We start from the raw sequence: 24990 nt of genomic DNA, 5'->3' as shown, positions 1-24990 counted from the left end.
AATGTTGCTTCAGCATCAAATTTCTCACTTTTTCAAGAGACAACAACAAACCGTGGACCCAACAGGTTGTTATCCAATGTCTTATGAGCACAGGGATACCCCACATGTGGCCAAAAACCTCTGTTTGGATAAATGGGAGGGCTTGGAATGGAAGGAGCACCATTTGAATTCTGGAAAAGTTGAGATAAATTGCGGGCACCATGTCACATTTGCAGGGCCCCTTGGGTACCTATACATTCGAAACCCCCCACAAGTGACTCCATTTTGGAAACTGGATTTTATTCAGGAGTATAGTAGCATTTTGAATCCACAGGTACTTCACAAAAATGTTGCTGTAGCAACAAATGTCTCACTTTTAGGCTATGTGGCCATGATCCAGCGACACGGCGTCTAGTACCCAGTGTCAGCCTCCTGCAGAGATGTGAGTGTTGTCCACGGGAGAACGCAGCTGCCCATGCCCACGATTTGGGTTCAGGCCGCTGTGGAGCTCTATGCTACCTGCAGAGAACACTCATCTCCGCAGCATAAATTGACATGCTGAGGCTCGGGAAGCTGCGCCACAGGTCGGTTTATGCTGCGGAGAAGAGAAGTACATTGGGCAAGCACATTGGGCATGGGATTTCTAAAAATCCTTCCACTGTGCTTCTACTGCACAATGCAGCGTTATGGACGCAGGGAAAACACTCTGCGCCCAAAACGCTGCAAATCCCGATTGTGGGCGCACAGCCTAAAATGCTACAATGGATGAATGGATAGATGTCAAACATATATAACGTCCCACCCCCTGCATATTCTAAGCTGGCGCCCTTTAGTGCCTTTCATGTGGCACTAAAGGGTGCCTAGCCTTGTATTTAGCCCCCCAAAAAATTAATTAAAATAAACGACGTGGGGTCCCCCCTATTTTTGATAGCCAGCTAGGGTAAAGCAGACAGCTGTAGCCTGCAAACCACAGCTGACAGCTTCACCTTGGCTGGTGATCAATTTGGAGGGCTCCCCAGGCGTTTTTTAAAAAAAAAAAAAAACGTGGGGTCCCCCCAAATTAGATCACCAGCCAAGGTGAAGCAGACAGCTGGGGTCTGGTATTCTCAGGGTGGGAAGAGCCATGGTTATTGGACTCTTCCCAGCCTAAAAATAGAAGGCCGCAGCCGCCCCAGAAGTGGCGCATCCATTAGATGCGCCAATCCTGGCGCTTCGCTCCAGCTCATCCCGCGCCCTGGTGCGGTGGCAGACGGGGTAATATATGGGGTTGATACCAGCTGTAATGTCACCTGGCATCAAGCCCTGGGGTTAGTGATGTCACGGCATCTGAACAGATACCCGACATCACTAACCCAGTCAAGAAATAGAAAAAAATAAAGACAAAAAAAAAATTTATTTGAAAAAAAACTCCCCGAAACATTCCTCTTTTACCAATTTATTGTAAATAAATAAATTTCGGTCGCTGTAATCCATTTTTGAGGTCCCACGCCGTCTCTGGATCTTCTAGAATATGGGGGGCACGTTCAGGGAACGTATCCCCCATTTTCTGGAAGAGCAAGCTCTCCATGAGCAGTGTGGGTGCAGTAATCTGAGAATACTGCACTCACACTGCCCCGGTCCAACCTAGGGCAGAGTGACCTGCAGTAACCTCATTCCAGAATATGAGGGGCACGCTCACAGAACGTACCCCCCATTTTCTGGAACAGCAGCCTCTCCATGTGAGGAGTGTGGCTGCAGATCACTGCACTCACCCTCCCCCGGTCCACAGTGGAACCTGTGCATCAGCGACGTCAGCAGGATCCCTGCTTGCAGGGATCCAGCTGACAGCCGCTGTCTGCGCATGCGCCGCCAGCATTCAAGAGAAGGAGGCGGCGATCGCGGGCCCGGAGCACCAGCAGACAGGTAACGTATGACCGGGGGCTGGGGGGGGGTGACGGGGGGACCTGGGGACAACTTTCTGCCGCATGTGACGTGTCACATGCGGCAGAAAGAGTAGGATGAATGCGGCCGCCATTTTCCACGCTCCGGAGGGGGGAGGGGGGAGGCGGCTCTGGAGACCGGAGGGGGCTCCGGGGACCAGAGATCTCCGGTGTACCGGAGGAGGGGTCAGGGGGAGGACATTTCCCTCCGATCTGAAATGTTTGATCATTTCAGATCGGAGGGAAATGAATACAGAGCCGGCGGCGGCGGCAGTTTTCAGCGCGCGTCGGCGCCATCTTGGATTTTCCGGAGGGGGGGTAGGGGTGGTGGGGGGACTCTCCGGTACCGGGGGCTTTGGGGGCACTAGAGGATTATATTTATTTCTCATCTGACATGTTTGATCACGTCAGATGAGAAATAAATCAATTTTACCGGCCATTTTTTTTTTTTTAATGTTGTCGCCGGTATACGGTGTATACCGGCGATCGCATTAACGGAGTCCAAAAAAAACACCCCAATTCATAATCTTGGGGGTCTCAGCTACCTCCGGTAGCTGAAACCCCCGAGATTTTTCGTCACTGGGGGGCGCTACAAGCTTTTTCCGGCCTGACGTCTCAAGACGTCGGAACAGAATAAGTACCCTGTTTTTCCGACGTCTTGAGACGTTAGGCCGTCGCTATGGGGTTAAACATCCCAAGAAGCACTGTGCAAGCGATCATATTGAAATGGAAGGAGTATCATACCACTGCAAATCTACCAAGACCCGGCCGTCCCTCAAAACTTTCATCTCAAACAAGGAGAAGACTGATCAGAGATACAGCCAAGAGGCCCATGATCACTCTGGATGAACTGCAGAGATCTACAGCTGAGGTGGGAGAGTCTGTCCATAGGACAACAATCAGTCATACACTGCACAAATCTGGCCTTTATGGAACAATGGCAATAAAAAGCCATTTCTCAAAGATATCCATAAAGAGTGTCATTTAAAGTTTGCCACAAGCCACCTGGGAGACACATCAAACATGTGAAAGAAGGTGCTTTGGTCAGATGAAACCAAAATCGAACTATTTGGGCACAATGCCAAACAATGTTTGGCGTAAATGCAACACAGCCCATCACCCTGAACACACCATCCCCACTGTCAAACATGGTGGTGGTAGCATCATGGTTTGGGCCTGCTTTTCTTCAGCAGGGACAGGGAAGATGGTTAAAATTGATGGGAAGATGGATGGAGTCAAATACAGGACCATTCTTGAAGAAAACCTGTTGGAGTCTGCAAAAGACCTGAGACTGGGATGGAGATCGGTCTTTCAACAAGACAATGATCCCAAACATAGAGCAAAATCTACAATGGAATGGTTCACAAATAAACATATCCAGGTGTTAGAATGGCCAAGTCAAAGTCCAGACCTGAATCCAATCGAGAATCTGTGGAAAGAGCTGAAAACTGCAGTTCACAAACGTTCTCCATCTAACCTCACTCAGCTCCAGCTGTTTGCAAAGGAAGAATGAGCAAGAATTTCAGACTCTCGATGTGCAAAACTGATAGAGACATACCCCAAGCGACTTGTGCTGTAATCGCAGCAAAAGGTGGCGCTATAAAGTATTAACTTAAAGGGGATGAATAATATTGCATGCCACAATTTTCAGTTCTTTTTTAAAAAAAGTTTAAAATAAGCAATATATTTTGTTCAAGTGCACAATTGGGTCCCACTTGCTGTTTCATCATAACATTAACATTTTTATCTTTATATTTGAAGCCTGAAATGTGGGAAAAGTTTGAAAAATTCAATGGGGCCGAATACTGTCACAAGGCACTGTATATATGATTTTTGTGTGCATGTGATGAGAAATTGCAATGTTGTCTATGAACTCGGCTCTAATATACTAGGAATTTGTAACACAGGTAATTTGTAGCAATAACTAGAGAAAATAAATAGGCTAGTACTGAACTCTGATGGTCAGGTATCGGAAATTCATCTTAGCGCCCATGTGAGGTAGAGCTGAGCGTTATCAGGAGGTCTTTGAACAGTGAGAAGTTGAGAAGACTTTGCCCTGTTGCATGTGTACATCTATGTACTCAATCAGAATTTGCTTATTAAATGGCAGTGACACGTGAATCCTTCTATATTTTCCCAGGAGGACATCGGTGGTTAAATAGCTTATTTTATTCTTGAGGTTGAGTACTAGTCTTGTACTTCATAGTTTATAGAATAGCTGTGATCATCTGCTTCAATGCTCGATTCCATAACTATTACTTTCCATTCCCAGCTCACAGCAGGTCTGTACGAGTTCAAAGTCATTGTGGACGGTGAGAACGCACATGGAGAAGGGTTTGTGAACGTTACAGTGAAACCAGGTCAGACATCCTCCTAAGATGTACGGTACTTCTGTAGGACTCGTAAATAAGGTAGTCATTCTCCCTAAATGTAAATCTCCTTCTCACAGAACCACGCGTGAACCAACCTCCAGTAGCCATTGTGTCCCCTCGTTATCAGGAAATCTCATTGCCTACCACATCTACTGTGATTGACGGCAGCCGTATGTATTCTGTATATCTTTCTGCAACGAATGTTGAATCCTTTGTGGTGTATCCGGTATCTTTATGAGCAGAAAGCACTTGACATATTTTTTTTTTTTTTTTTTAAAAAACACCAGTATCTAATGGTCTGCATAGGAAAAAAAAAATCACAGAATGCACTACTTTGGTCCTTTTTCCAGACCAGACAAATGCAAGTTAATAGCAGGTAGCTCCTGCTCTCTTCTGCTGAGCGGTTGAGCACACAGGGCCCCTTCTATCTATGGGGACAAAAGCAAGTCATTAAGCTGCCCATGTCCCAAGTGCCAAACTGTGGACCATTTATTGGCATTCCTACTTTTGTATGGAATTGTTTATGTAGTGAGTATTTACAGCATTAAAACATGACCTCAATGGATTAAATCCTCAAACATAAACATATGGTTAATTCTATCCTGCTCTGTTTTACAGAGAGCACTGATGATGAAAAAATTGTTAGTTATCATTGGGAAGAGCTAAAGGGACCGCTAAGAGAAGAGAAAATCACAGCAGACACTGCCATCTTAAAACTGACAAATCTTGTACCTGGAAATTATACATTCAGGTAAGGCTTTTTTATGTGACCTATTGCCTTAACTCATGCCAGGAATGCCCATTATTATGGCTGAGGAAAACCAGTTATGCAATGTGGTTATAGTAAATCAGTCGGTTAAAGAGGTTGTCCTCAAGCGTGCGAATACGCAATCACATGACGACTAGACGTGCATGGCCTCGCTCAATACAGATGAAGTAAGTAAGGTCGGGCAAGTCTAGTCGGAATGTGGCCAGCAGTATGCAAATCGAATACTTGAAGTCAGATGAACTTCCACTTCTGGCACCACAGGATCTTGACAGTGTGCTCTAGGCATACTGTTAGGAATCACAAGTCAACTGCAGACTTAAACCCTAAAATTTGAGCCCCATGCCTGGACAACCTCTTTAAGTAAAATGTCAGGCATTAGTATTAGCAACAAATTTTTCTGCTGCAAAAACCAGAGTGTTATCAGAAAAATGCTGTATAAAATATGCAAGTTTTTGTTGCATTTTTAAATGTTTTTTTCCTCATTCATTTTAGTGGGTGAAGAAGCCACAAAAACGCTGAAAAAAAATTATCCACTGCAGATTGGAAAAAAAACTCTTTGACGGTTCAAATCTGCAAGGAAAAAAAGGAAACCGCATGTGCATGAGATTTCAGAAATCTCATTCATTTTGCTAATATTGTAGAATGCGGGATTATTTCTGCATCAAAAACGCAACGTGTACACAAGCTCTTATGTGTGAAGCCTGTAATTTGATAATGACAACAAATGAAGAATGCAATTGAAATGTTTTCATTATTAACATAATCACTTATTGCTTTATGGCTATATTACTGCAAAAGTGTTTGTTATAGGCTACACACAGCATAAGCGTGGAATATACACTGTATACAGAATTGCTAGGAGATTACAATACAAACATAACACCATAATAGTAATGACTGTTATGCTTACTAATGACTCTCATGCTTATTACAAATACACTTAACCTCTCTTTGTTCCCAATTTGCAGGTTGACTGTTGAAGACTCTGATGGGGCAAGAAACTCTACAACGGCAAACTTGACAGTAAATAAGGCTGTTGATTATCCCCCAAGGGCAAGTGCAGGAGCCAACCAAGTCATTACACTGCCCAGAAACGCCATAGTTTTGTATGGGAATTTGAGCACAGACGATCATGGCATTGTCAGCTATGAGTGGTCTTTGAGTCCCAACAGCAAGGGGAAAGTTATAGAGATGCAGGTGAGATTTAAGCCCTATTTAGCCTATCCCATGACAAGTAGGGTTACTTGTCTATCATATGATTGGCCACACTTATATTGTAGACATCATGTTATATAGCACTGTGTACTTACAATTGCTCATTTTGCTCTACTACCCAGTTAATGCTCCTCTGTTCCATTAGGTCTAGGACATCACGAGATTAAAAACAGACTAGCTGAATCCTTCTAAGTGCAATGAAGAAACAGGAAGTCTCTTTTCCTTGCATGAGTCATCACTGCAAAGTCCCTGGCAGGAGGGAGGGGCAGACTACCTCGGTCAGGAGTTGAAGAGGGGGGTGACTCATATAGGGAAATGAGACATCCTGTTTCTTAAGAGAGCTTAGAACACTTCAGCTAGTCTGTTTTTAACCATGAGATTTCATAGACCTAAAAAGAGAAGAATTAAGTGCGTAGAAAGGCAAAATGAGCAATTGTAAGTACACAGTGTTATATAATATGATAATTGCAAAATATTAAAAGGATCACAATTTTGATGGGAGTCTTTCTTTAAGGAGCTCCCTGTCAAATACACAGGGCATAATGCAAATGTTTGACATGTGACAGTGATGAGAGCCACACAAATATGCAGTCGTAAGTGACCACCAAATGCTCTGGATTTGATGACAGAGCCCATGTTGTACCAAAGTCCCAACTTTGGGACCCTCCCCTATTAGACATTTCAGGCATATCCTGTGGATATGGAATAAGTAAATGCTTGTCAAAATACCATTAAGGGTCTGCATTGTCAGTGAACTATTTTATGTGAAAGCTAAAGCAAATAAATACAATTTACAACATTTTTTCTTCCACCATTCAGGGTGTCAGAACATCAACTCTCCAGCTGTCAGCACTGCAAGAAGGGGACTACACATTTCAGCTCACTGTGACAGACTCTGCAGGGCAGCAGTCTACGTGCGAGGTGACCGTAATTGTCCAGCCTGGTAAGATGCATATGATGACTTTAGAAGGGTTTAATAAGAGTTATCACATGAATTTTCATATTTGAAAACCTCAAATGTTTCAGAAAACAACAAGCCTCCCCAAGCTGATGCTGGACCAGACAAGGAGCTCACGCTACCTGTAGACAGTACGACTCTGGATGGCAGCCGAAGTACAGATGATCAGAAGATTGTCACGTATCTTTGGGCCAAAACTCGGTGTGTATCTGCAATCCCTGTAGTGAACAAAACTTTGGTCATGAAGAATTCTCAAAATCAGACAATTTATTGTATATTGTAAGAAACTGTGGTAACGGAGGAGGCAGAAACTTATTCTGTGGGTCAACTTTATATATAGTTCTAGACAAATTGAATAATGACACTGACTACCATATACACAGTTAGTGATCGCTTAATCTCACGGTAGCTGAAGGAGCTGCTGGCTTTTAACATTTTATATTGGCTCTACAATGTAGGCCATGAGAATGTATGTCCCCTATATGTCTGCCCCAGTGACAGCAGAAATCAATAAGAAGAAAGTGAATGTCTCCTAACACCTTATGGGGGGCACAATGCAGATGTGTTAAATAAAAACATATGATATAAATCCCTACACAGAATAAAAAGCAAAGCACGGCCACCTCTAACACAAACTACAGTTAATGCCCCACCACAAGAGACAAAGCTATACATCCCTTATAACAATAATTACTATAATGGGATGCAACTTAAACTTGTATTTTAGTGGCACATTGTGCTATTGAAAAAGTGTGAGAAAAACACACACAATCGCAAAAACATAATATAAAAATGTTATATCGTTTAAATTATGATGTAATTGAAGACTAACTAAAGTTTAGTTATTATTTTCTTACTTTTTTATATAATTTTGTCCAACCTGAAAAGCGGACACTTTGCAAATAATATTATCAGAGAAATTGTCTTCATTCCTGTCAAATAAATTGCATGTAAGTGGCTTCCAAATCTCTGGTTTTCTCCAATCTAGTTCCCTGCATTGAAATCAGAATGTACTCATTTGGAGTATTGATGATGGCAGTGAAAGGGTCAGCACCGGTGTCTCACTAACTCTGGGATAAATGTGCTGCAGATTGCTCTAACAAGCAGGACACCTAGAGGAGGAGACAGGTGCTGACCCTTTCACTGCCATCATCTGTACGCCAAATGAGAACATCCTGATATCAGTGCAGCTGAAGGCAGGCAAATAGGCTGGGGAAAAGCAGGGGTTCGAAAGACGCTTAATTGTTTTACAGGAATAACTGTAGCCTTGAAGCTCTAGGGTCCTGGGTTCAAATCCCAAGAACAACATCTGCAAGGAGTTTGTATCTTCTCCCCTGTGTTTGTGTGGGTTTCCTCTGAGCACTCAGATTTCCTCCCACACTCTAAAGTCATAGTGATAGGTAATTTATATTGTGAGCCGCAATGGGGACAGTGATGATTTCTGTAAAGGGCTATGGAATTAATAGTAAAATAAATAGATAATATACTGATTTTGCAAGACTTCATAGCTTTTCATGCTGCGCAATATTATTTAAAATTGAATGTTTATTTACTCTTTACACAGGAAAAAAAATGTCTGGCGATTAGCAGAGTAGGATGACTTAGTCTGGAAATGGATAACCAATCGGTATTTTTTTTTTTTTCTGTTTAGGGGGCCAGTAGGAGTAAAAATTGAGAATGCGAACAGTAGCATTGCCACAGTTACTGGCCTACAGGTTGGAAAGTATGAGTTTACACTGACTGTTACAGATGAGCGAGGCTTACAAAACATTGCTACAGTCAGTGTCATTGTGAAGGAAGGTGAGTATACGTCATATGGTGAAGGGATTGTGTGAGATATAAACGGTAGTACCGCGCCGATATCTGGTATTCTACCTTTTCGATATCCATTCGAACAAACCTGAGTACAATGGCAGAGACAAGGGTGCTGGTGTTTTTGGGAAAAGCAGACCAATTTTCTGAAATCATACAAGCCATTTAAGACCACTATAACTACAAACAATGATTCTGCACAAGTATTAGCAAGATACATTTTTTATATATTATTATTTATTAACCAATTATCTTTTTTAGAGATTAATAAACCACCGGTGGCCAAGATTTCAGGAAATGTCGTCATTACATTGCCAACCAACACAGCAGAACTAGATGGCTCGAAATCTACAGATGATAAAGGCATTGTGAGCTTCCAATGGCAGCGAGATGAAAGCAGCCCAGCAGCGGGGGTGAGCCAATTGAATAATTTGCTTATGAGTATAATGATATGCAATGTGAAGGGGCATTTAAACTGCAAGATAACTGTGAACAAGCGTTATTAAAATCACTTGTTTCACGATTATCTGGTTGTGTAAACATCTGCTGATCACCAGAAGAATGAGCAAAATACTCATTCATCAGATTAAATTTTCTTTTATGTATCATAACATATTATTGTTCTTGGCTGTGTAAATAGGACCTGCACTGCCGAAAACAATGGCCGCGTCTGCACGCTGAGCGATCTACTATAGTTCACCCAGTACTCGTCATTTACTTTGGTTTACCTGTGTAAACAGGACTCACACTGCCAAGACCCATGGCAGCGAATGCGCACTGAGCTACATAGTATAAATCGCCCAGTGCACATAATTTACCTTGGTCTACCTGTGTAAACAGGACACTCACTGCCAAGACCCATGGCAGCGTATGCGCACTGAGCTATCTATTATCGATCACCCAGTGCACATAATTTACTTTGGTCTACTTGTGTAAACAGGACTCGCACTGTCAAGACCCATGGCAGCGTATGTGCACTGAGCTGTCTAATATAGACTGCCCAGTGCACATCATTTACCTTGGTCTACCTGTGTAAAGAGGACTCGCACTGCCAAGACCCATGGCAGCCTCTGAACAACGAAGTATCTAGTATAGATCGCCCAGCGCACATCATTTACTTTGGTCTACCTGTGTAAAAAGGACTCGCACTGCTCAGACCAGTAGCAGCGTATGCGTACTGAGCTATCTTTTATAGATCACTCAGTGCGCATCGTTGACTTTTGTCTGCCTATGTAAATTGGCTTTGAAAACGACCAACGATCTGTAAACATTTACCGATTGGCAATTGTATTGTGCTGCTAGTTAGTGTGCATAAACGGACTTTGACTAGTAGAATAATAATATTTCAGTAGACATAAACAATGAATGTAAAGGAGCAATTTGCATAATGCAGCAAGAAACAGTTGAATAATTTATTATTTACCTGTCAAGGGACCAAGAAACCAATGATTTTATCTATTGTGAAGCTTGTAAGGCTTCACAAAGAGACATCTGCTCCATTTTATGAACATTATATGTTATAGATTTTAGTTACACATAAAAATAAATGTAAATGGACCAAGTAAAGAGGTTGTTTGATTTTCCTTTTGGTCAAATGCAAACAGAAATATTTCACCTCTATAGTATATGTACCCAGCATCGCCTTCTCATCCAGCACTTTTTCAGTGGGCGTATGAAAGTAAATTATTTATATTGCTATATGATGTCTAAAATACTGCAGTATATTTGTCAACTTGTAAATCATACATAGAAGTGTTTGGCCACCACTGTTTGACTGGTCTTTCATCTCAAGTGAGGCATCACGTCGTGAGGTGCCAGAGTGGAAAAGGTGACAGATTTGAGGATGATATGGCAATCATTAAGATTGACAGAAGTTGTTTTTCTTGCAGGAAGTGTTGAATAACTCTGATCACCATTCGATCCTGTTTCTTTCCAATCTTGTTGAAGGAACCTACACGTTTCACTTAAAGGTTACTGATGCCAAAGGGGAGAGTGATAATGACAGGACAACTGTGGAGGTGAAGTCAGGTGAGTGATGTCCTTAGACTAATTATAAAATATATTATTCAGACAGCTAATGGTAATAACCCATGCCAGCAGATACTAAGCTCTAAAGACCCTCTTACCCATTAGATACAGTGCTATGCAGAAGTTTGAGCACCACTGGTCAAAATTACTGTTATTGTGAACAGTTAATAAAGTTGAAAATGAAATGATCTCTAAAAGGCATAAAGTTAAAGATGACACATTTCCTTTATATTTTAGGTAAGAACAAAAAAAAATATTTTCATCTTTAACATTTTAAAAACTACAAAAATGAAAATGGGCCAATGCAAAAGTTTGAACACCCTTGGAGATTTGTGTGCTCAGATAGCTTTGACTATCATTTCAGACCTTAATTAGCCTGTTAGGTTTGTGGCTTGTTCATTATCATAGTGAGGAAAGGGCAGGTGATGCAAATTTCACAGCTTTATAAAAACCCAGCTTCCTGTAACCTTGTGCAAATAAAACAACAGCCATGGGTTTTTCAAAGCAGCTGCCTAGCACTCTGAAAATCAAAATGGTGAAGGCTCACAAAGCAGAAGAAAGCTAGAAGAAAATAGCAAAGCGTTTTCAAGTTGCCCTTTCCTCAGTTCGAAAAGTAATTCAGAAATGGCACTTACAGAAACAGTGGAGGTCAGGATAAGGTCTGGAAAACCAAGCAAAATTTCTGTGAGAACTGCTCGTAGGATTGCTAGAGTGGCAAATCAGAACCTTCACTTCACTGCAAAAGTCCTTCAGGAAGATTTAGCCGACTCTGGAGTTGTGGTACATTGTTCTACTGTTCAGAGACACCTACAGAAAAACCTCTCCTGCGTCCTAACCATAAAATTTAGCATCAGAAGTATGCAAAATAACATCTAAACAGACTGATGTATTTTGGAAACAAGTCGTGTTAACTGATGAAGTTAAAATAGAACTCCTTGGCCACAATGATCAAACCAAATGTTTGGGAAAAAAAGGAGACAGAATGTCATGACAAGAACATCTCGCCAACCATTAAGCATGGGGGTGGATTAATCATGCTTTGGCTTGTGTTCTATCCAATGGCACTGGGAACATTTCACGGGTAGAGGGAAGAATGGATTCAATTAAAGTTTAACAAATTCTTCAAGCAAACATAACACCATCTGTAAAAAAAGCTGAAGTTGAAAAGAGGATGACTTCTACAAATGGATAAGGATCCTAAACACAATTCAAAATCCACATTAGCCTATGGCGGGCTTTGCAAACTACGACATCGCAGGCCGATGCTGCGATGCCGAGTGCGATAGTGCCCGCCCCCGTCGCAGCAGCGATATGTGGTGATAGCTGGCGTAGCGAAAGTTATCGCTACACCAGCTTCACACACACACTCACCTGCCGTGCGACGTCCCTGTGGCCGGCGACCCGCCTCCTTGTTAAGGGGGCGGGTCGTGCGGCGTCACTGCGACGTCACACGGCAGGCGGCCAATCAGAGCGGAGGGGCGGAGATGAGCAGGATGTAAACATCCTGCCCACCTCCTTCCTTCCGCATATCCTACGGAAGCCGCAGTGAGGCCGGTAGGAGACGTTCCTCGCTCCTGCGACTTCACACACAGCGATGTGTGCGGCCGCAGGAGCGAGGAACAACATCGGACCATTGCGTCAGCGTAATTATGAATTACGCCGACGCTGTACCGATGATACGATTACGACGCTTTTGCGCTCGTTAATCGTATCATCCAGCCTTTACACACTGCGATGTCGCATGCGATGCCGGAAGTGCGTCATTTTCAATTTGACCCCACCGACATCGCACCTGCGATGTCGCAGTGTGCAAAGTGCCCCTTAGTCAAAAGGTACAAGCTGAAGGTTTTACAATGGCCCTCACAGTCCCCTTTTCTGAACATCATTGAAAATCTGTGGCTAGACCACAAAAGAGCAGTGCAGGCAAGAGGACCCAGGAATCTTACAGAACAAGAATACTTTTCCAAGGAAGAAAGCATGAAAATCCCTCAAACAAGAATTGAAAGACTGGCTACAAAAAACATTTACAAGCTTTGATACTTGCCAAAGGGGGTACTCCAGGGTAATAACCATGCAGTGTACCCAATATTTTGCATTGGCCAACTTTATTTTTTGTTGTGAATTTAAAAATGTAAAATATATATATTTTTTTTTTCTTTGTCGCTCCTAATTGGGAGACCCAGACAATTGGGGTGTATAGCTACTGCCTCCGGAGGCCACACAAAGCATTACACTTAAAAGTGTAAGGCCCCTCCCCTTCTGCCTATACACCCCCCATGGGATCACGGGTTCCTCAGTTTTCAAGCTTTGTGCGAAGGAGGTCAGACATCCACGCATAGCTCCACTGTTTTAGTCAGCAGCAGCTGCTGACTATGTCGGTTGGAAGAAAAGAGAGCCCATACTTGGGCCCCCAGCATGCTCCCTTCTCACCCCACTTTGTGTCGGCGGTGTTTGTTAAGGTTGAGGTACCCATTGCGGGTACAGAGGCTGGAGCCCACATGCTGCATCCTTCCCCATCCCCCTTTGGGACTTTGGTGATTCTTGGCTATATACCCTCCTGGAGGAGAATATAGCATGTCGTCCGCAAAAAAACAGGGGTGCCAAGGCACAGGCTTTCTATGCTGCTTGCACCGCTTGTGCGGCTGTTCTACAGGCAGGTTCCACTGACCCCCATTGTGTGCAGTGTTCGGTCCCTGTGCTCCCTGCTCGGCCAGGGCCTCTGCTGGAGGTGTCCCAGAGAGATCCACCTGTGAATACTGTCCAGGTGACGGGGACAGAGTTTGCAATTTTTGCGGATAGATTATCTGTGACTATGTCTCAGATTCTAGAAACTTTGCAGTCTAGACCAGTAACTCAGACATGGGCGCTGTTGATTCATTGCTCCATGGCCCCCCTCAGTTGGAACAGCTCCGGGGGTGTCCCACGCATCCCAGGGTGATGGCTCTGACACGGACGACAGTCCCAGACAGCCTAAGAGAGCTCGCTATGAGCGGCCCTCTACATCATCTCACTGGTCAGGCTCTCAGCAGGAGGATTCTCTGTGTGATGAGACGGAAATAGCTGATCAGGATTCTGACCCTGAGACCGCTCTCAATCTAGATACTCCTGATGGTGACGCCATAGTGAACAATCTATCGCGTCCATCAAGAAAATGTTGGATATTTCTCCCCCAGCTCCTCAAGTGGAGGAGTCAGCTTCACAGCAGGAGAAATTCCATTTCAGATTTCCCAAGCGGAAATTAAGTACTTTTCTGGACCATTCTGACTTTAGAGAGTCAGTCCAGAAACACCACGCTTATCCAGATAAGCGTTTCTCCAAACGGCTTAAGGATACACGTTATCCCTTTCCTCCTGACGTGGTCAAGAGCTGGACCCAGTGTCCCAAGGTGGATCCCCCTATCTCCAGGCTTGCGGCTAGATCCATAGTTGCAATGGAGGATGGGGCTGCACTTAAAGATGCCACTGACAGACAGATGGAGCTCTGGTTGAAATCCATCTATGAGGCTATCGGCGCGTTGTTTGCTCCTGCATTCGCAGCCGTATGGGCACTCCAAGCTATTTCAGCTGGTCTTGCACAGATTGACACGGTCACACGTACATCTGTTCCGCAGGTGGCATCCTTAACCTCTCAAATGTCTGCATTTGCGTCTTACGCGATTAATGCTGTCCTGGACTCTACGAGCCGTACGGCAGTGGCATCTGCCTACTCCGTGGTTTTACACAGAGCCTTGTGGTTAAGGGAATGGAAAGCAGATTCTGCTTCCAAAAAATGTTTCTCCAGTTTGCCATTTTCGGGTGACCGGCTGTTTGGTGAGCGCTTGGATGAAATCATTAAACAGTCCAAGGGTAAGGATTCATCCTTACCTCAGCCCAGACAAAACAAACCCCAACAGAGGAGGGGACAGTCGGGGTTTCGGTCCTTTCGAGGTTCGGGCAGGTCCCAATTCTCCTCGTCCAAAAGGACTCAAAAGGATCAGAGGAGTTCAGATTCTTGGCGGGCTCAGTCACGCCCAAAAAAGACAGCCGGAAGTCCCGCTACCAAGGCGGCTTCCTCATGACTTCCGGCCTCCTCCCTCCGCATCCTCGGTCGGTGGCAGGCTCTCCCGCTTTGGCGTCATTTGGCTGCCACAGGTCTGAGACCGTTGGGTGCGAGACATTCTGTCTCACGGGTACAGGATAGAGTTCAGTTCTCGTCCTCCAACTCGATTCTTCAGAACGTCTCCGCCTCCCGACCGAGCCGATGCTCTCCTACAGGCAGTATGCACTCTAAAGGCGGAAGGAGTGGTGATCCCTGTTCCTCTTCAAGAGCAAGGTCACGGTTTTTACTCCAATTTGTTTGTGGTACCAAAAAAGGACGAGTCTTTCCGTCCCGTTCTGGACCTAAAACTTCTCAACATCCACGTGAGAACCAGACGGTTCCGGATGGAATCCCTCCGATCCGTCATCGCCGCAATGTCTCAAGGAGATTTCCTAGCATCGATAGACATCAAGGATGCTTATCTCCACGTACCGATTGCTCCAGAGCATCAGCGTTTTCTACGCTTCGTTATAGGAGACGAACACCTTCAGTTCGTAGCCCTGCCTTTTGGTCTGGCGACAGCCCCACGGGTCTTCACCAAAGTCATGGCAGCTGTAGTTGCAGTCCTACACTCTCAGGGACACTCCGTGATCCCTTACTTAGACGATCTGCTGGTCAAGGCGCCTTCTCAAGAGGCATACCAACACAGCCTGAACGTGGCGCTGGAGACCCTCCAGGGTTTCGGGTGGATCATCAACTTTTCCAAGTCGAATCTAACCCCGACCCAGTCGATAACATATCTTGGCATGGAGTTTCATACTCTCTCAGCGGTAGTGAAGCTTCCGCTTGTCAAATAGCGTTCATTGCAGACAGGGGTGCAATCTCTCCTTCAAGGTCAGTCACACCCCTTGAGACGCCTCATGCACTTCCTAGGGAAGATGGTGGCAGCAATAGAGGCAGTCCCTTTCGCGCAGTTTCATCTGCGTCCACTACAATGGGACATTCTCCGCCAATGGGACGGGAGGTCGACGTCCCTCGACAGCAACGTCTCTCTCTCTCAGGCGGCCAAGGATTCTCTTCGATGGTGGCTACTTCCCACCTCATTGTCGAAAGGGAAATCCTTCCTACCTCCATCCTGGGCGGTAGTGACGACAGATGCGAGTCTGTCAGGGTGGGGAGCAGTCTTTCTCCACCACAGGGCTCAAGGTACGCGGACTCAGCAAGAGTCCACTCTTCAGATCAACGTTCTGGAGATCAGAGCAGTGTATCTTGCCCTACCAGCCTTCCAGCAGTGGCTGGAAGGCAAGCAGATCCGTATTCAGTCGGACAACTCCACAGCGGTGACATACATCAACCACCAACGGCAAGCCTTCCAGGAAGTCCGGCGGATTCTGACGTGGGTGGAAGCCACGGCCTCCACCATATCCGCAGTTCACATCCCAGGCGTGGACAACTGGGAAGCAGGCTTCCTCAGTCGCCAGGGTATGGACGCAGGGGAATGGTCTCTCCACACGGACGTGTTTTAAGAGATCTGTCGCCGCTGGCAGATGCCGGACGTCGACCTAATGGCGTCCCGGCACAACAACAAGGTCCCAGTTTTCATGGCACGGTCTCACGATCACCGAGCTCTGGCGGCAGATGCCTTAGTTCAAGATTGGTCGCAGTTCCGGCTTCCTTATGTGTTTCCACCTCTGGCTCTGTTGCCCAGAGTGCTGCGCAAGATCAGGTCCGACTGCCGCCGCACCATCCTCGTCGCTCCAGACTGGCCAAGGAGGTCGTGGTACCCGGATCTGTGGCACCTCGCGGTAGGCCAACCGTGGGCACTACCAGACCGACCAGACTTGCTGTCTCAAGGGACGTTTTTCCATCAGAATTCTGCGGCCCTGAACCTGACTGTATGGCCATTGAGTCCTGGATACTAGCGGGTTCAGGATTGTCTCAAGAGGTCATTGCCACCATGAGACAGGCCAGAGAACCTACCTGCGCCAAGATATACCACAGGACGTGGAAAATGTTCTTGTCTTGGTGCTCTGCTCAGGGAGTCTCTCCCTGGCTATTTAGTTTGCCTACTTTTCTTTCCTTCCTGCAATCCGGGTTGGAAAAAGGTTTGTCGCTCAGCTCCCTCAAGGGGCAAGTCTCAGCGCTATCTGTATTTTTTCAGAAGCGCCCAGCACGACTTCCTCAGGTACGCACGTTCCTGCAAGGGGTCTGTCATATCGTCCCTCCTTACAAGCGGCCGTTAGAGCCCTGGGATCGGAACAGGGTTCTAATTGTTCTTCAGAAGCCGCCTTTCGAGCCTATGAGGGATGTTTCCCTTTCTCGCCTTTCACAGAAAGTGGCCTTTCTAGTAGCGGTCACGTCTCTCCGGAGAGTGTCCGAGCTAGCAGCGCTGTCATGCACATCTCCCTTCCTGGTGATTCACCAGGACAAGGTGGTTTTGCGCCCTATTCCGGAGTTTCTCCCTAAGGTGGTATCCCCGTTTCATCTTAATCAGGATATCTCCTTGCCTTCCTTGTGCCCTCATCCAGTTCATCAATTGAAAAGGATTTGCATCTGTTGGATCTCGTGAGAGCGCTCAGGATCTACATTTCCCGCACGGCGCCCCTGCGCCGCTCGGATGCACTCTTTGTCCTTGTCGCTGGTCAGCGCAAAGGGTCGCAAGCTTCCAAATCCACCCTAGCTCGGTGGATCAAGGAACCAATTCTTGAAGCCTACCGTTCTGCTGGGCTTCCGGTTCCCTCAGGGCTGAAGGCCCATTCTACCAGAGCCGTGGGTGCGTCCTGGGCATTACGACACCAGGCTACGGCTCAGCAGGTGTGCCAGGCGGCTACCTGGTCGAGTCTGCACACTTTTACCAAACACTATCAAGTGCATACCTACGCTTCGGCGGACGCCAGCCTAGGTAGACAAGTCCTTCAGGCGGCGACGGCCCACCTGTAGGGTAGGGCTGTTTTTACGGTCCTATCACAAGGGGTTATTATACCCACCCAGGGACTGCTTTTGGACGTCCCAATTGTCTGGGTCTCCCAATTAGGAGCGACAAAGAAGAAGGGAATTTTGTTTACTTACCGTAAATTCCTTTTCTTCTAGCTCCAATTGGGAGACCCAGCACCCGCCCTGTTTGCTTAGGGATTTTTGTTTGTTCGGGTACACATGTTGTTCATGTTGAATGGTTTCGGTTCTCCGATGTTCCTTCGGATTGAATTTGTTCTTAAACCAGTTATTGGCTTTCCTCCTTCTTGCTTTGGCACTAAAACTGAGGAACCCGTGATCCCACGGGGGGTGTATAGGCAGAAGGGGAGGGGCCTTACACTTTTAAGTGTAATGCTTTGTGTGGCCTCCGGAGGCAGTAGCTATACACCCCAATTGTCTGGGTCTCCCAATTGGAGCTAGAAGAAAAGGAATTTACGGTAAGTAAACAAAATTCCCTTCTTTGTCTAAAATACAGAGGATATGTGTTATCCTTAACTTTATGGCTTTTACAGATAATTTCATCTTCAACTTGCTTAATTGTTCAGAATATCAGTAAACTTGACCAGGGGTGCTCAAACGTTTGCATGCCACTGTAAGTCAGCCATCAGCTATCTCTTCTGATTCCCCCATTCACAAGAAGGCTCGGCCAATTCTGTCTTCTTTATAAAAGAGTTGCTGCCAGGCTCTCCTGGTAGTAACCTTATCTTGAGAAAGAAATTTAGCAGGCCAAATTTTCTCCCCTTGACATTATCTGTTAGGGTAAGTCAAGAGGCCCCCATACACTTTAGAACAGAGGTCCCCAATCTGTGGCTTGCGAGCCCGTGGTGTGTGGCTCACAACTGTCTGCTAGCGTGGTGTAAAAGCACCAGGTTTAGGAACCATCTATAAAGAGCAGGTAGGTAGATGGTAACTTTTGTGGGTAATCCTGCACAGAAGAGCAGATCTAAATGGGGGTAAGGTAGGAACCCTGCATCTTGTTATACTGCTTAGGTATGATTTCTGTGGAAAAGTTTTGTCTGTCATTAGAGTTGAGTGAGTATCTAACTATTCGTACTCACTATACATAACGGGAACCATCTAATACTCGCGTATTCATGCCGAATAGGGAACGCATTGCAAGTCAATGGGAAAAAACTCGCAATGTAACGAGTAACCCGAATGTCGTACTATTCGCTACTCGCACAAATAGTACGACATTCGGGTTACTCGTTACTTATTGCCCATGCTATTCGGAATGAATACGCGAGTAGTAGACAGTACTCATTATGAGTACAGCGAGTACGAATAGTTAGGTACTCACTCAACTCTACCTGTCATTGCACATGTAATGGGGTCTCTGGGTATCACTATTGTGTGTGAGCAGTAGTTGGATGTGGCTTGCAATCCTGTCTCAAAGCGACTTCAGAGCTAAATGTAGCTCTCATGGAAAGAGAGGTTGAGGACCTCTGTTTTAGACTGTCAGCTAATATTGGCAGGTTCTGTTGACTTAATAATCTTTATAGGGGCCTCAAAACAAGATGAAAAGTCTGTGTCATGTCTATATAGACTATTGTGGCAGGCAAAGGAAGGACAGAATGTTCTAAACTTAGGATACTAGCAACACTAGAACACTAACAAAGGTGTACAGGAAGATACAAAAACGCAGAATGAGAAAAGTAAAACACATTCATATGAGGTAGAGCGGGAAAGCTAAAGAAAGCTAGAAATAAGCAGATCAACTATAACCTCCCAGAAACCTAAAAGAAATAAAATCAGAAGTTTCTAGGGAAGAAAAAAACAACTCACTACACAAACTTAAGCGGTGTTTACCCAATAAGGTAAAACTCTTAGCGGAAGGGTTGGAACTTCCAAAGACAAGTCCACCTAGACGTATAGTCAGAAAGGAAGTGCAGTGAAAGGCGAACATATAAAACCCACCCAGAATGTGATAGGGCAGACCAAAATGAGAATGAAAAACGCCTGGAGATGAATGAACCAAGAAGGGAGAACAAAGGCAATTGGAACCATCAGCATTTGGACAGGGAAGAAAAGGCCCAGTAGCCAGAGGAACCGACCATGCAACAACAGGTCACTAGATCAAATCCCCAAAACTGAGTCAGGACAATATGTTAATGACATTCAAATGAGGAAAAATAAAAACAAAGTTCTTATCTAGCATCTAGTATGAGTACCATGCCCAGTGATATATGCACTTATATGCCTTGGTATGGATCATTGTGAGAGATCGAGTATATTGACATGCAGGGCGTGAGCGCATGCAAAGAGTGACCATGTATGCACATTATCATCGCCTTAAACTGTCATCATCGGCTGGCTGCTGCTTTTTGATCTCATGGGCAGCTTTCGACTACTTCATACAGAAAACGGATGAGAACTCGGCCCCTGCACACACTGATACTGTGAGTGCACGTGCTCTGCCCCTTCATTGTCGGTATGTGCGGAGGTGGGGATTTAAATCAGGTAGCAGTTCATAGCAAATACTGTCAATCTTCTTATCGGTAGGTTCCAGTGATGGTAAATGAGGGGTGGAACGGTTTACCGAGCACTTGGCCTCGCAAAGGGTGCACCAAAGCCCCCTCATTTACATATGAAATAAAACTGTTTTCCTATACAACAAAGTTGCTATAATCTTTTTTTACAGGGGCTATATGCATGTTTAAATAGTTCAGTTTTTGTTTTGGAGGTGACAGGCGCCCTTTAAAGTGGGGAAATAGATAGATGGAAAGATCGGTATGACATGACTGCTGACTAGTTATTTTTAAACCGAGTCCTGGAAGTGGCAGCAGATAAGTATTTCAATCCTCCAAGGCCATTTGCGCACTGTGGTCACTTCTAATGGTGTTTTTTTGCTATTATACCATCTTTTGTAGTAGTGTTTTTTGTAGCTCCAACTTGTTTGCGTCTCTTTTTGCAGACCCCATGAAGAATAACCTGGTGGAGATAGTTCTGGATGTGAGTGTTAGCCAGCTCACTGAAAGACAGAAGGGAATGTTTATGCGCCAGATCGGAGTACTTCTAGGGGTTTTAGATTCTGACATCACTGTACAGAAGATCCAGCAGTACACAGAAAAAAGGTACAACCTGATTCATTTCACATTATTCTGGTATTTTACTAACAAAATGATACTGCAAATTATGTCTTACATGGAAGTAGCTATACCTCTTCACAGGTAACACAATGTGACAGATTAATTACTGTGACAAAATTAAAGGGCTTTAAAGCTACTGACTTTGTTTTTCTTTAAAGGGAACCTGTCACCAGATTTGGTGACTATAAGCTGTGGCCACCACCAGTGGGCCCTTATATACAGCATTCTAACATGCTGTATTTAAGATCCCAGGCCGCTGTGTAGAACGTAAGAATCACTTTATAATACTCACTTAAGGGGTGGTGCAGACTGGTCGGATGGGTGTCTCCGGTACTGGTGCCTTCTCTTTCGTCCATCTTTGTCCTCCTTCTTCTGAAGCCTGGGTGCATGATGCCGCCTACGTTATGCACACTAGCCGGCATTCAGGTCCTGTGCAGGCACACTACAATACTTTGATCTTTCCTGCTCAAGGCAAATCAAAGTGCGCCTGTGCAGAACCTCAATCCCGGCTAGTGTGGATGACTTAGGACGCGTCATGCACCCAGGCTTCAGATGAAGGAGGACAAAGATGGTCAAAAGAGGAGGTGCCGCACCCAGAGAACGGAGATGCCCATATGACCCAACTCCACCACACCGCCCCTTAGGTGAATATTCTAAAGTGATTTTTATGTTCTACACCGCGGCCTGGGCTCTTATATACAGTATTCTAGAATGCTGTGTAAAAGAGCTCAGTGGTGGTGGCCGCAGATTATAGTCACCAAATCTGGTGACAGGTTCCCTTATAACCAGGCAATGGGTTCTAAAAGAATAGCCAAAAAAAAGCATCATGCCAATCCGGCTTTGTTACCCACAAGAATCGATAACAGCGCAGCTTTTATTTTTACAGTTTAGTAAATGAAAGGTGAGCTCTGATTGTTTCAATCAACCCAAAACAAAAGTAGAAATTTTTTTTCCATAGAAGTAAACCTTAAAAAATAATTTTTCCCCCAGGTCTTATGAGACTTCTCATACTCCTGTGGATTACAGATGTAGTGTTACAGAAATGCTATGTAAAGCCTTGGATGTTTGGGGAGCTGGTCTCACAGATTTCCTGTAGTGGTACATCACTTCTCATGAAAAGGCATATGGTTGCAACTGTCACACTTAGGTTATTTGCTTTTAACTAAATATAAGTGCCTATGTGCAAATCACATGTAGCACACAGTGTGTCAGCAACCTATTTGTGGAATACATAGGGGAAAACTGTATCCAGAATCTTAAGGGGTTGTCCACTGTAAAGAACACCCCTTCTTAAATGTTGTAGTTAACAGTTCAAATAGAGAAAAAAAATATATACTCACCTCCCACACCTGCCCTAATACAACGATGTTGACATCGGGCCTCCTTTAGCTCATGGTACATTGTAAGGGTATTTGCGCACGCTGCGTTTTGGTGCTGAAATTTTCTGCACCTTCTGTCAGAAAAACTCAACAAAAAATGCACGCTTTTTTTGGCGCATTTGTGTGCCATGCATTTTTTTAGTGAAGTCACTGGAAGGGCTAAAAAAAAAAACGCAGGAAAAAAACTCATCAATAATTGACATGCTGCAGATTTTTTCTGCACCCAAATCTGCAAGGAAAAAATAAGCAACGCGTGCACATCACTTAAGAATTCTCATTGACTTTGCTGTGATAAGGATAGACCTGCATTTTTGTCACAAAACTGCACAAAAAAACGAATTAAAAAATACAGCGTGCACACACAGCCTTATGTCACGTGTGTGCTTCAACCTAGAAATGCCTGATAATGGGCTGCAGTGCTCACACTTCCTCCTGAAATCCAAGATTCTCCTGAGGAAAATGTGATCGATGATCAGCTGCAATGCTCTCATAGCACCATAACGTCACTTGTGCCCTGGCTCCCCTGATGCTGACATAGCTAGAATGGTGCCAGTGGGGTACATGAACTTTTTAATTATTTTTATTGTTATGTAAACTTATTTAATATATTAAAGTGAAACTATCACCAGGTTTTTGCCACCTGATCTGAGAGCAGCATAACGTAGGGGCAGAGATCCTGATTCTAGCGATGTGTCACTTACAGGACTGCTTACTGTAGTGATAAGATCACTGATTAATCAGCAGATTATCATTAGAGGCCTACTTGGCGTCCTGCAGGTAGTCCAGCATATTCTTGAGCTCTGTATAACTGCTAGATCTGCAGCAGAGAAAACATTGATTTTATCAAAATGACAGCAAACAGCTCAGTAAGTGACACATTGCTGGAATCATTGTCTCTGTCTCTACATAGTGCTGCTCTCAGATGGGGTAGTAGTCCCTGTATAGGTGAAACATGTTGGGGAGGCTTGACTCTTAGTTTCTTAAATAGGTAGCATAGGGACTACAGTTACTGAGCTCTATTGTGAATGATATTGACATACGGCCGGCATCTTATTCACAGGAAATTGATAAAATAGGGAATGAATCTGAGCTACTAGCAATAGTAGAATCCTGATCGTTGGCATGGGCAGCTGCGGTCTCCTGCAAAGACCACTTGCATCTCTGTAGGAGAAGACACACTGCGTCCAGAACACAGCGTGTGCGGATCGTAGGCACATACCCTAAATCTCTGCTAAACGTGATTCAGACAAAATTTCCAACAGAAAATTCACTGAAATGAGACAGAAGAAGTCACTTTGAACTCCCGTCTGGCCTGTGGTGCGGTGGTGTCCATTTTTCTATTCCCCTCCTTAGACATCCACAAAAGTGCCGTCAACAACAGTTTTGTACACCTTTGAAAAGACGGACGCCACAGAATAGAGGCCAAACAGAGTCCATAGTAACTCTACCTCATATTAATGAATGGATCCTTTGGGGGTTTCACCCTAATCACGCATTTCAGAGATGTAGATGGAAACCTTGATGTAGGTGCTCAGCGTAGAGCACAGGATAAATGTTCTGTACCAAAATGACTACCAAACAGCATTCAACTCAATCACAAAAACACAAGTCCCCACTTGTCTGTCATCTGATATAGGGGGCTTCCACGTTACTGGTAACACAAACTCTCTGAAAAAATGCTATGGCTCTAGAACTCCAGAAAGAAATTCAGCAAAATCTGCTCTCTCAAATCCAAATGCCCCCCTTCCTTTTGAGCACCACAATGTGCCTAAACCACTGTTAGCCTCTACATATTTGGCATTGTTGTAATGAGGAGAGGCCGCTTAATTTACGGGGTTCAGGTTTCTAAAAATTCTTTGAAGCACCTGGAGGTTCAAGGTGCTCACTAAACAAAATGGGTTCACTTGTGGGATAGCTCAACTGTTTAGGTATATCAGGGCCTCTCCAAACGCAACATGGTGTATGCTATCTATTCCAGAAGATTTTGCACACTAAAATTGAAATGGCGCTCCTTCCCTTCCAAGCTCTGCTGTGTGTCAAAACAGTAGATTTCACCCATATATCGGCGAACTCAGGAGAAATTGCACAACAAATTGTATGCTGCGTTTTCTCCTGTTACCCTTGTGAAAAGGCAAAATTAGGGGCTAAAGTAACATTTTTTTTTTATAGGAAAAGTAAAATTTTCATATTTTCCATGTACATTGCTTTAGTACCTGGGAAGCATCTAAAGGGTTAATAAACTTGTTGCATGTGGCCCCTAAAAATGGTTTTGCAAATTATAATGAAAAAATTTAGAAATTGCTGATTAAACTTTGAACCCTGACATAACTCTCTCTGGTTTAAGGGTGTAAAAATTAAAAGTTTGAACATTTCAAAATTGTCGCCAAATTTCCAATTTTTTAACAAATAAATGCAAAAAATATCGGCTTAAGTTTACCACTATCATGAAGTACAGTATGTCAAGAAAAAAAATCTCAGAA

At 44.5% G+C, this 24990-nt stretch overlaps 1 protein-coding gene across 2 annotated transcripts in view; it reads left to right on the top strand.

Annotated features, from left to right (window-relative positions):
• The window catches only part of KIAA0319L (KIAA0319 like), a 164664-nt gene that overhangs the window by 102253 nt on the left and 37421 nt on the right, over positions 1-24990 (top strand). For both annotated transcript variants that reach the window (XM_075336020.1, XM_075336021.1), the window contains exons 8-17: positions 4171-4258; positions 4348-4440; positions 4889-5021; positions 6008-6236; positions 7074-7197; positions 7281-7413; positions 8864-9012; positions 9286-9437; positions 10914-11052; positions 20957-21116. In XM_075336020.1, coding sequence (XP_075192135.1) covers positions 4171-4258; positions 4348-4440; positions 4889-5021; positions 6008-6236; positions 7074-7197; positions 7281-7413; positions 8864-9012; positions 9286-9437; positions 10914-11052; positions 20957-21116 — 1400 coding nt within the window. The remainder of the gene's footprint in view (positions 1-4170; positions 4259-4347; positions 4441-4888; positions 5022-6007; positions 6237-7073; positions 7198-7280; positions 7414-8863; positions 9013-9285; positions 9438-10913; positions 11053-20956; positions 21117-24990) is intronic.

The sequence above is a fragment of the Anomaloglossus baeobatrachus genome, chromosome 2 (assembly GCF_048569485.1).
Source record: "Anomaloglossus baeobatrachus isolate aAnoBae1 chromosome 2, aAnoBae1.hap1, whole genome shotgun sequence".
In the NCBI taxonomy this organism is placed as follows: domain Eukaryota; kingdom Metazoa; phylum Chordata; class Amphibia; order Anura; family Aromobatidae; genus Anomaloglossus; species Anomaloglossus baeobatrachus.
Note: the sequence above shows the minus strand (reverse complement) of the source record. Positions and strands in the feature narration are given on the sequence as shown.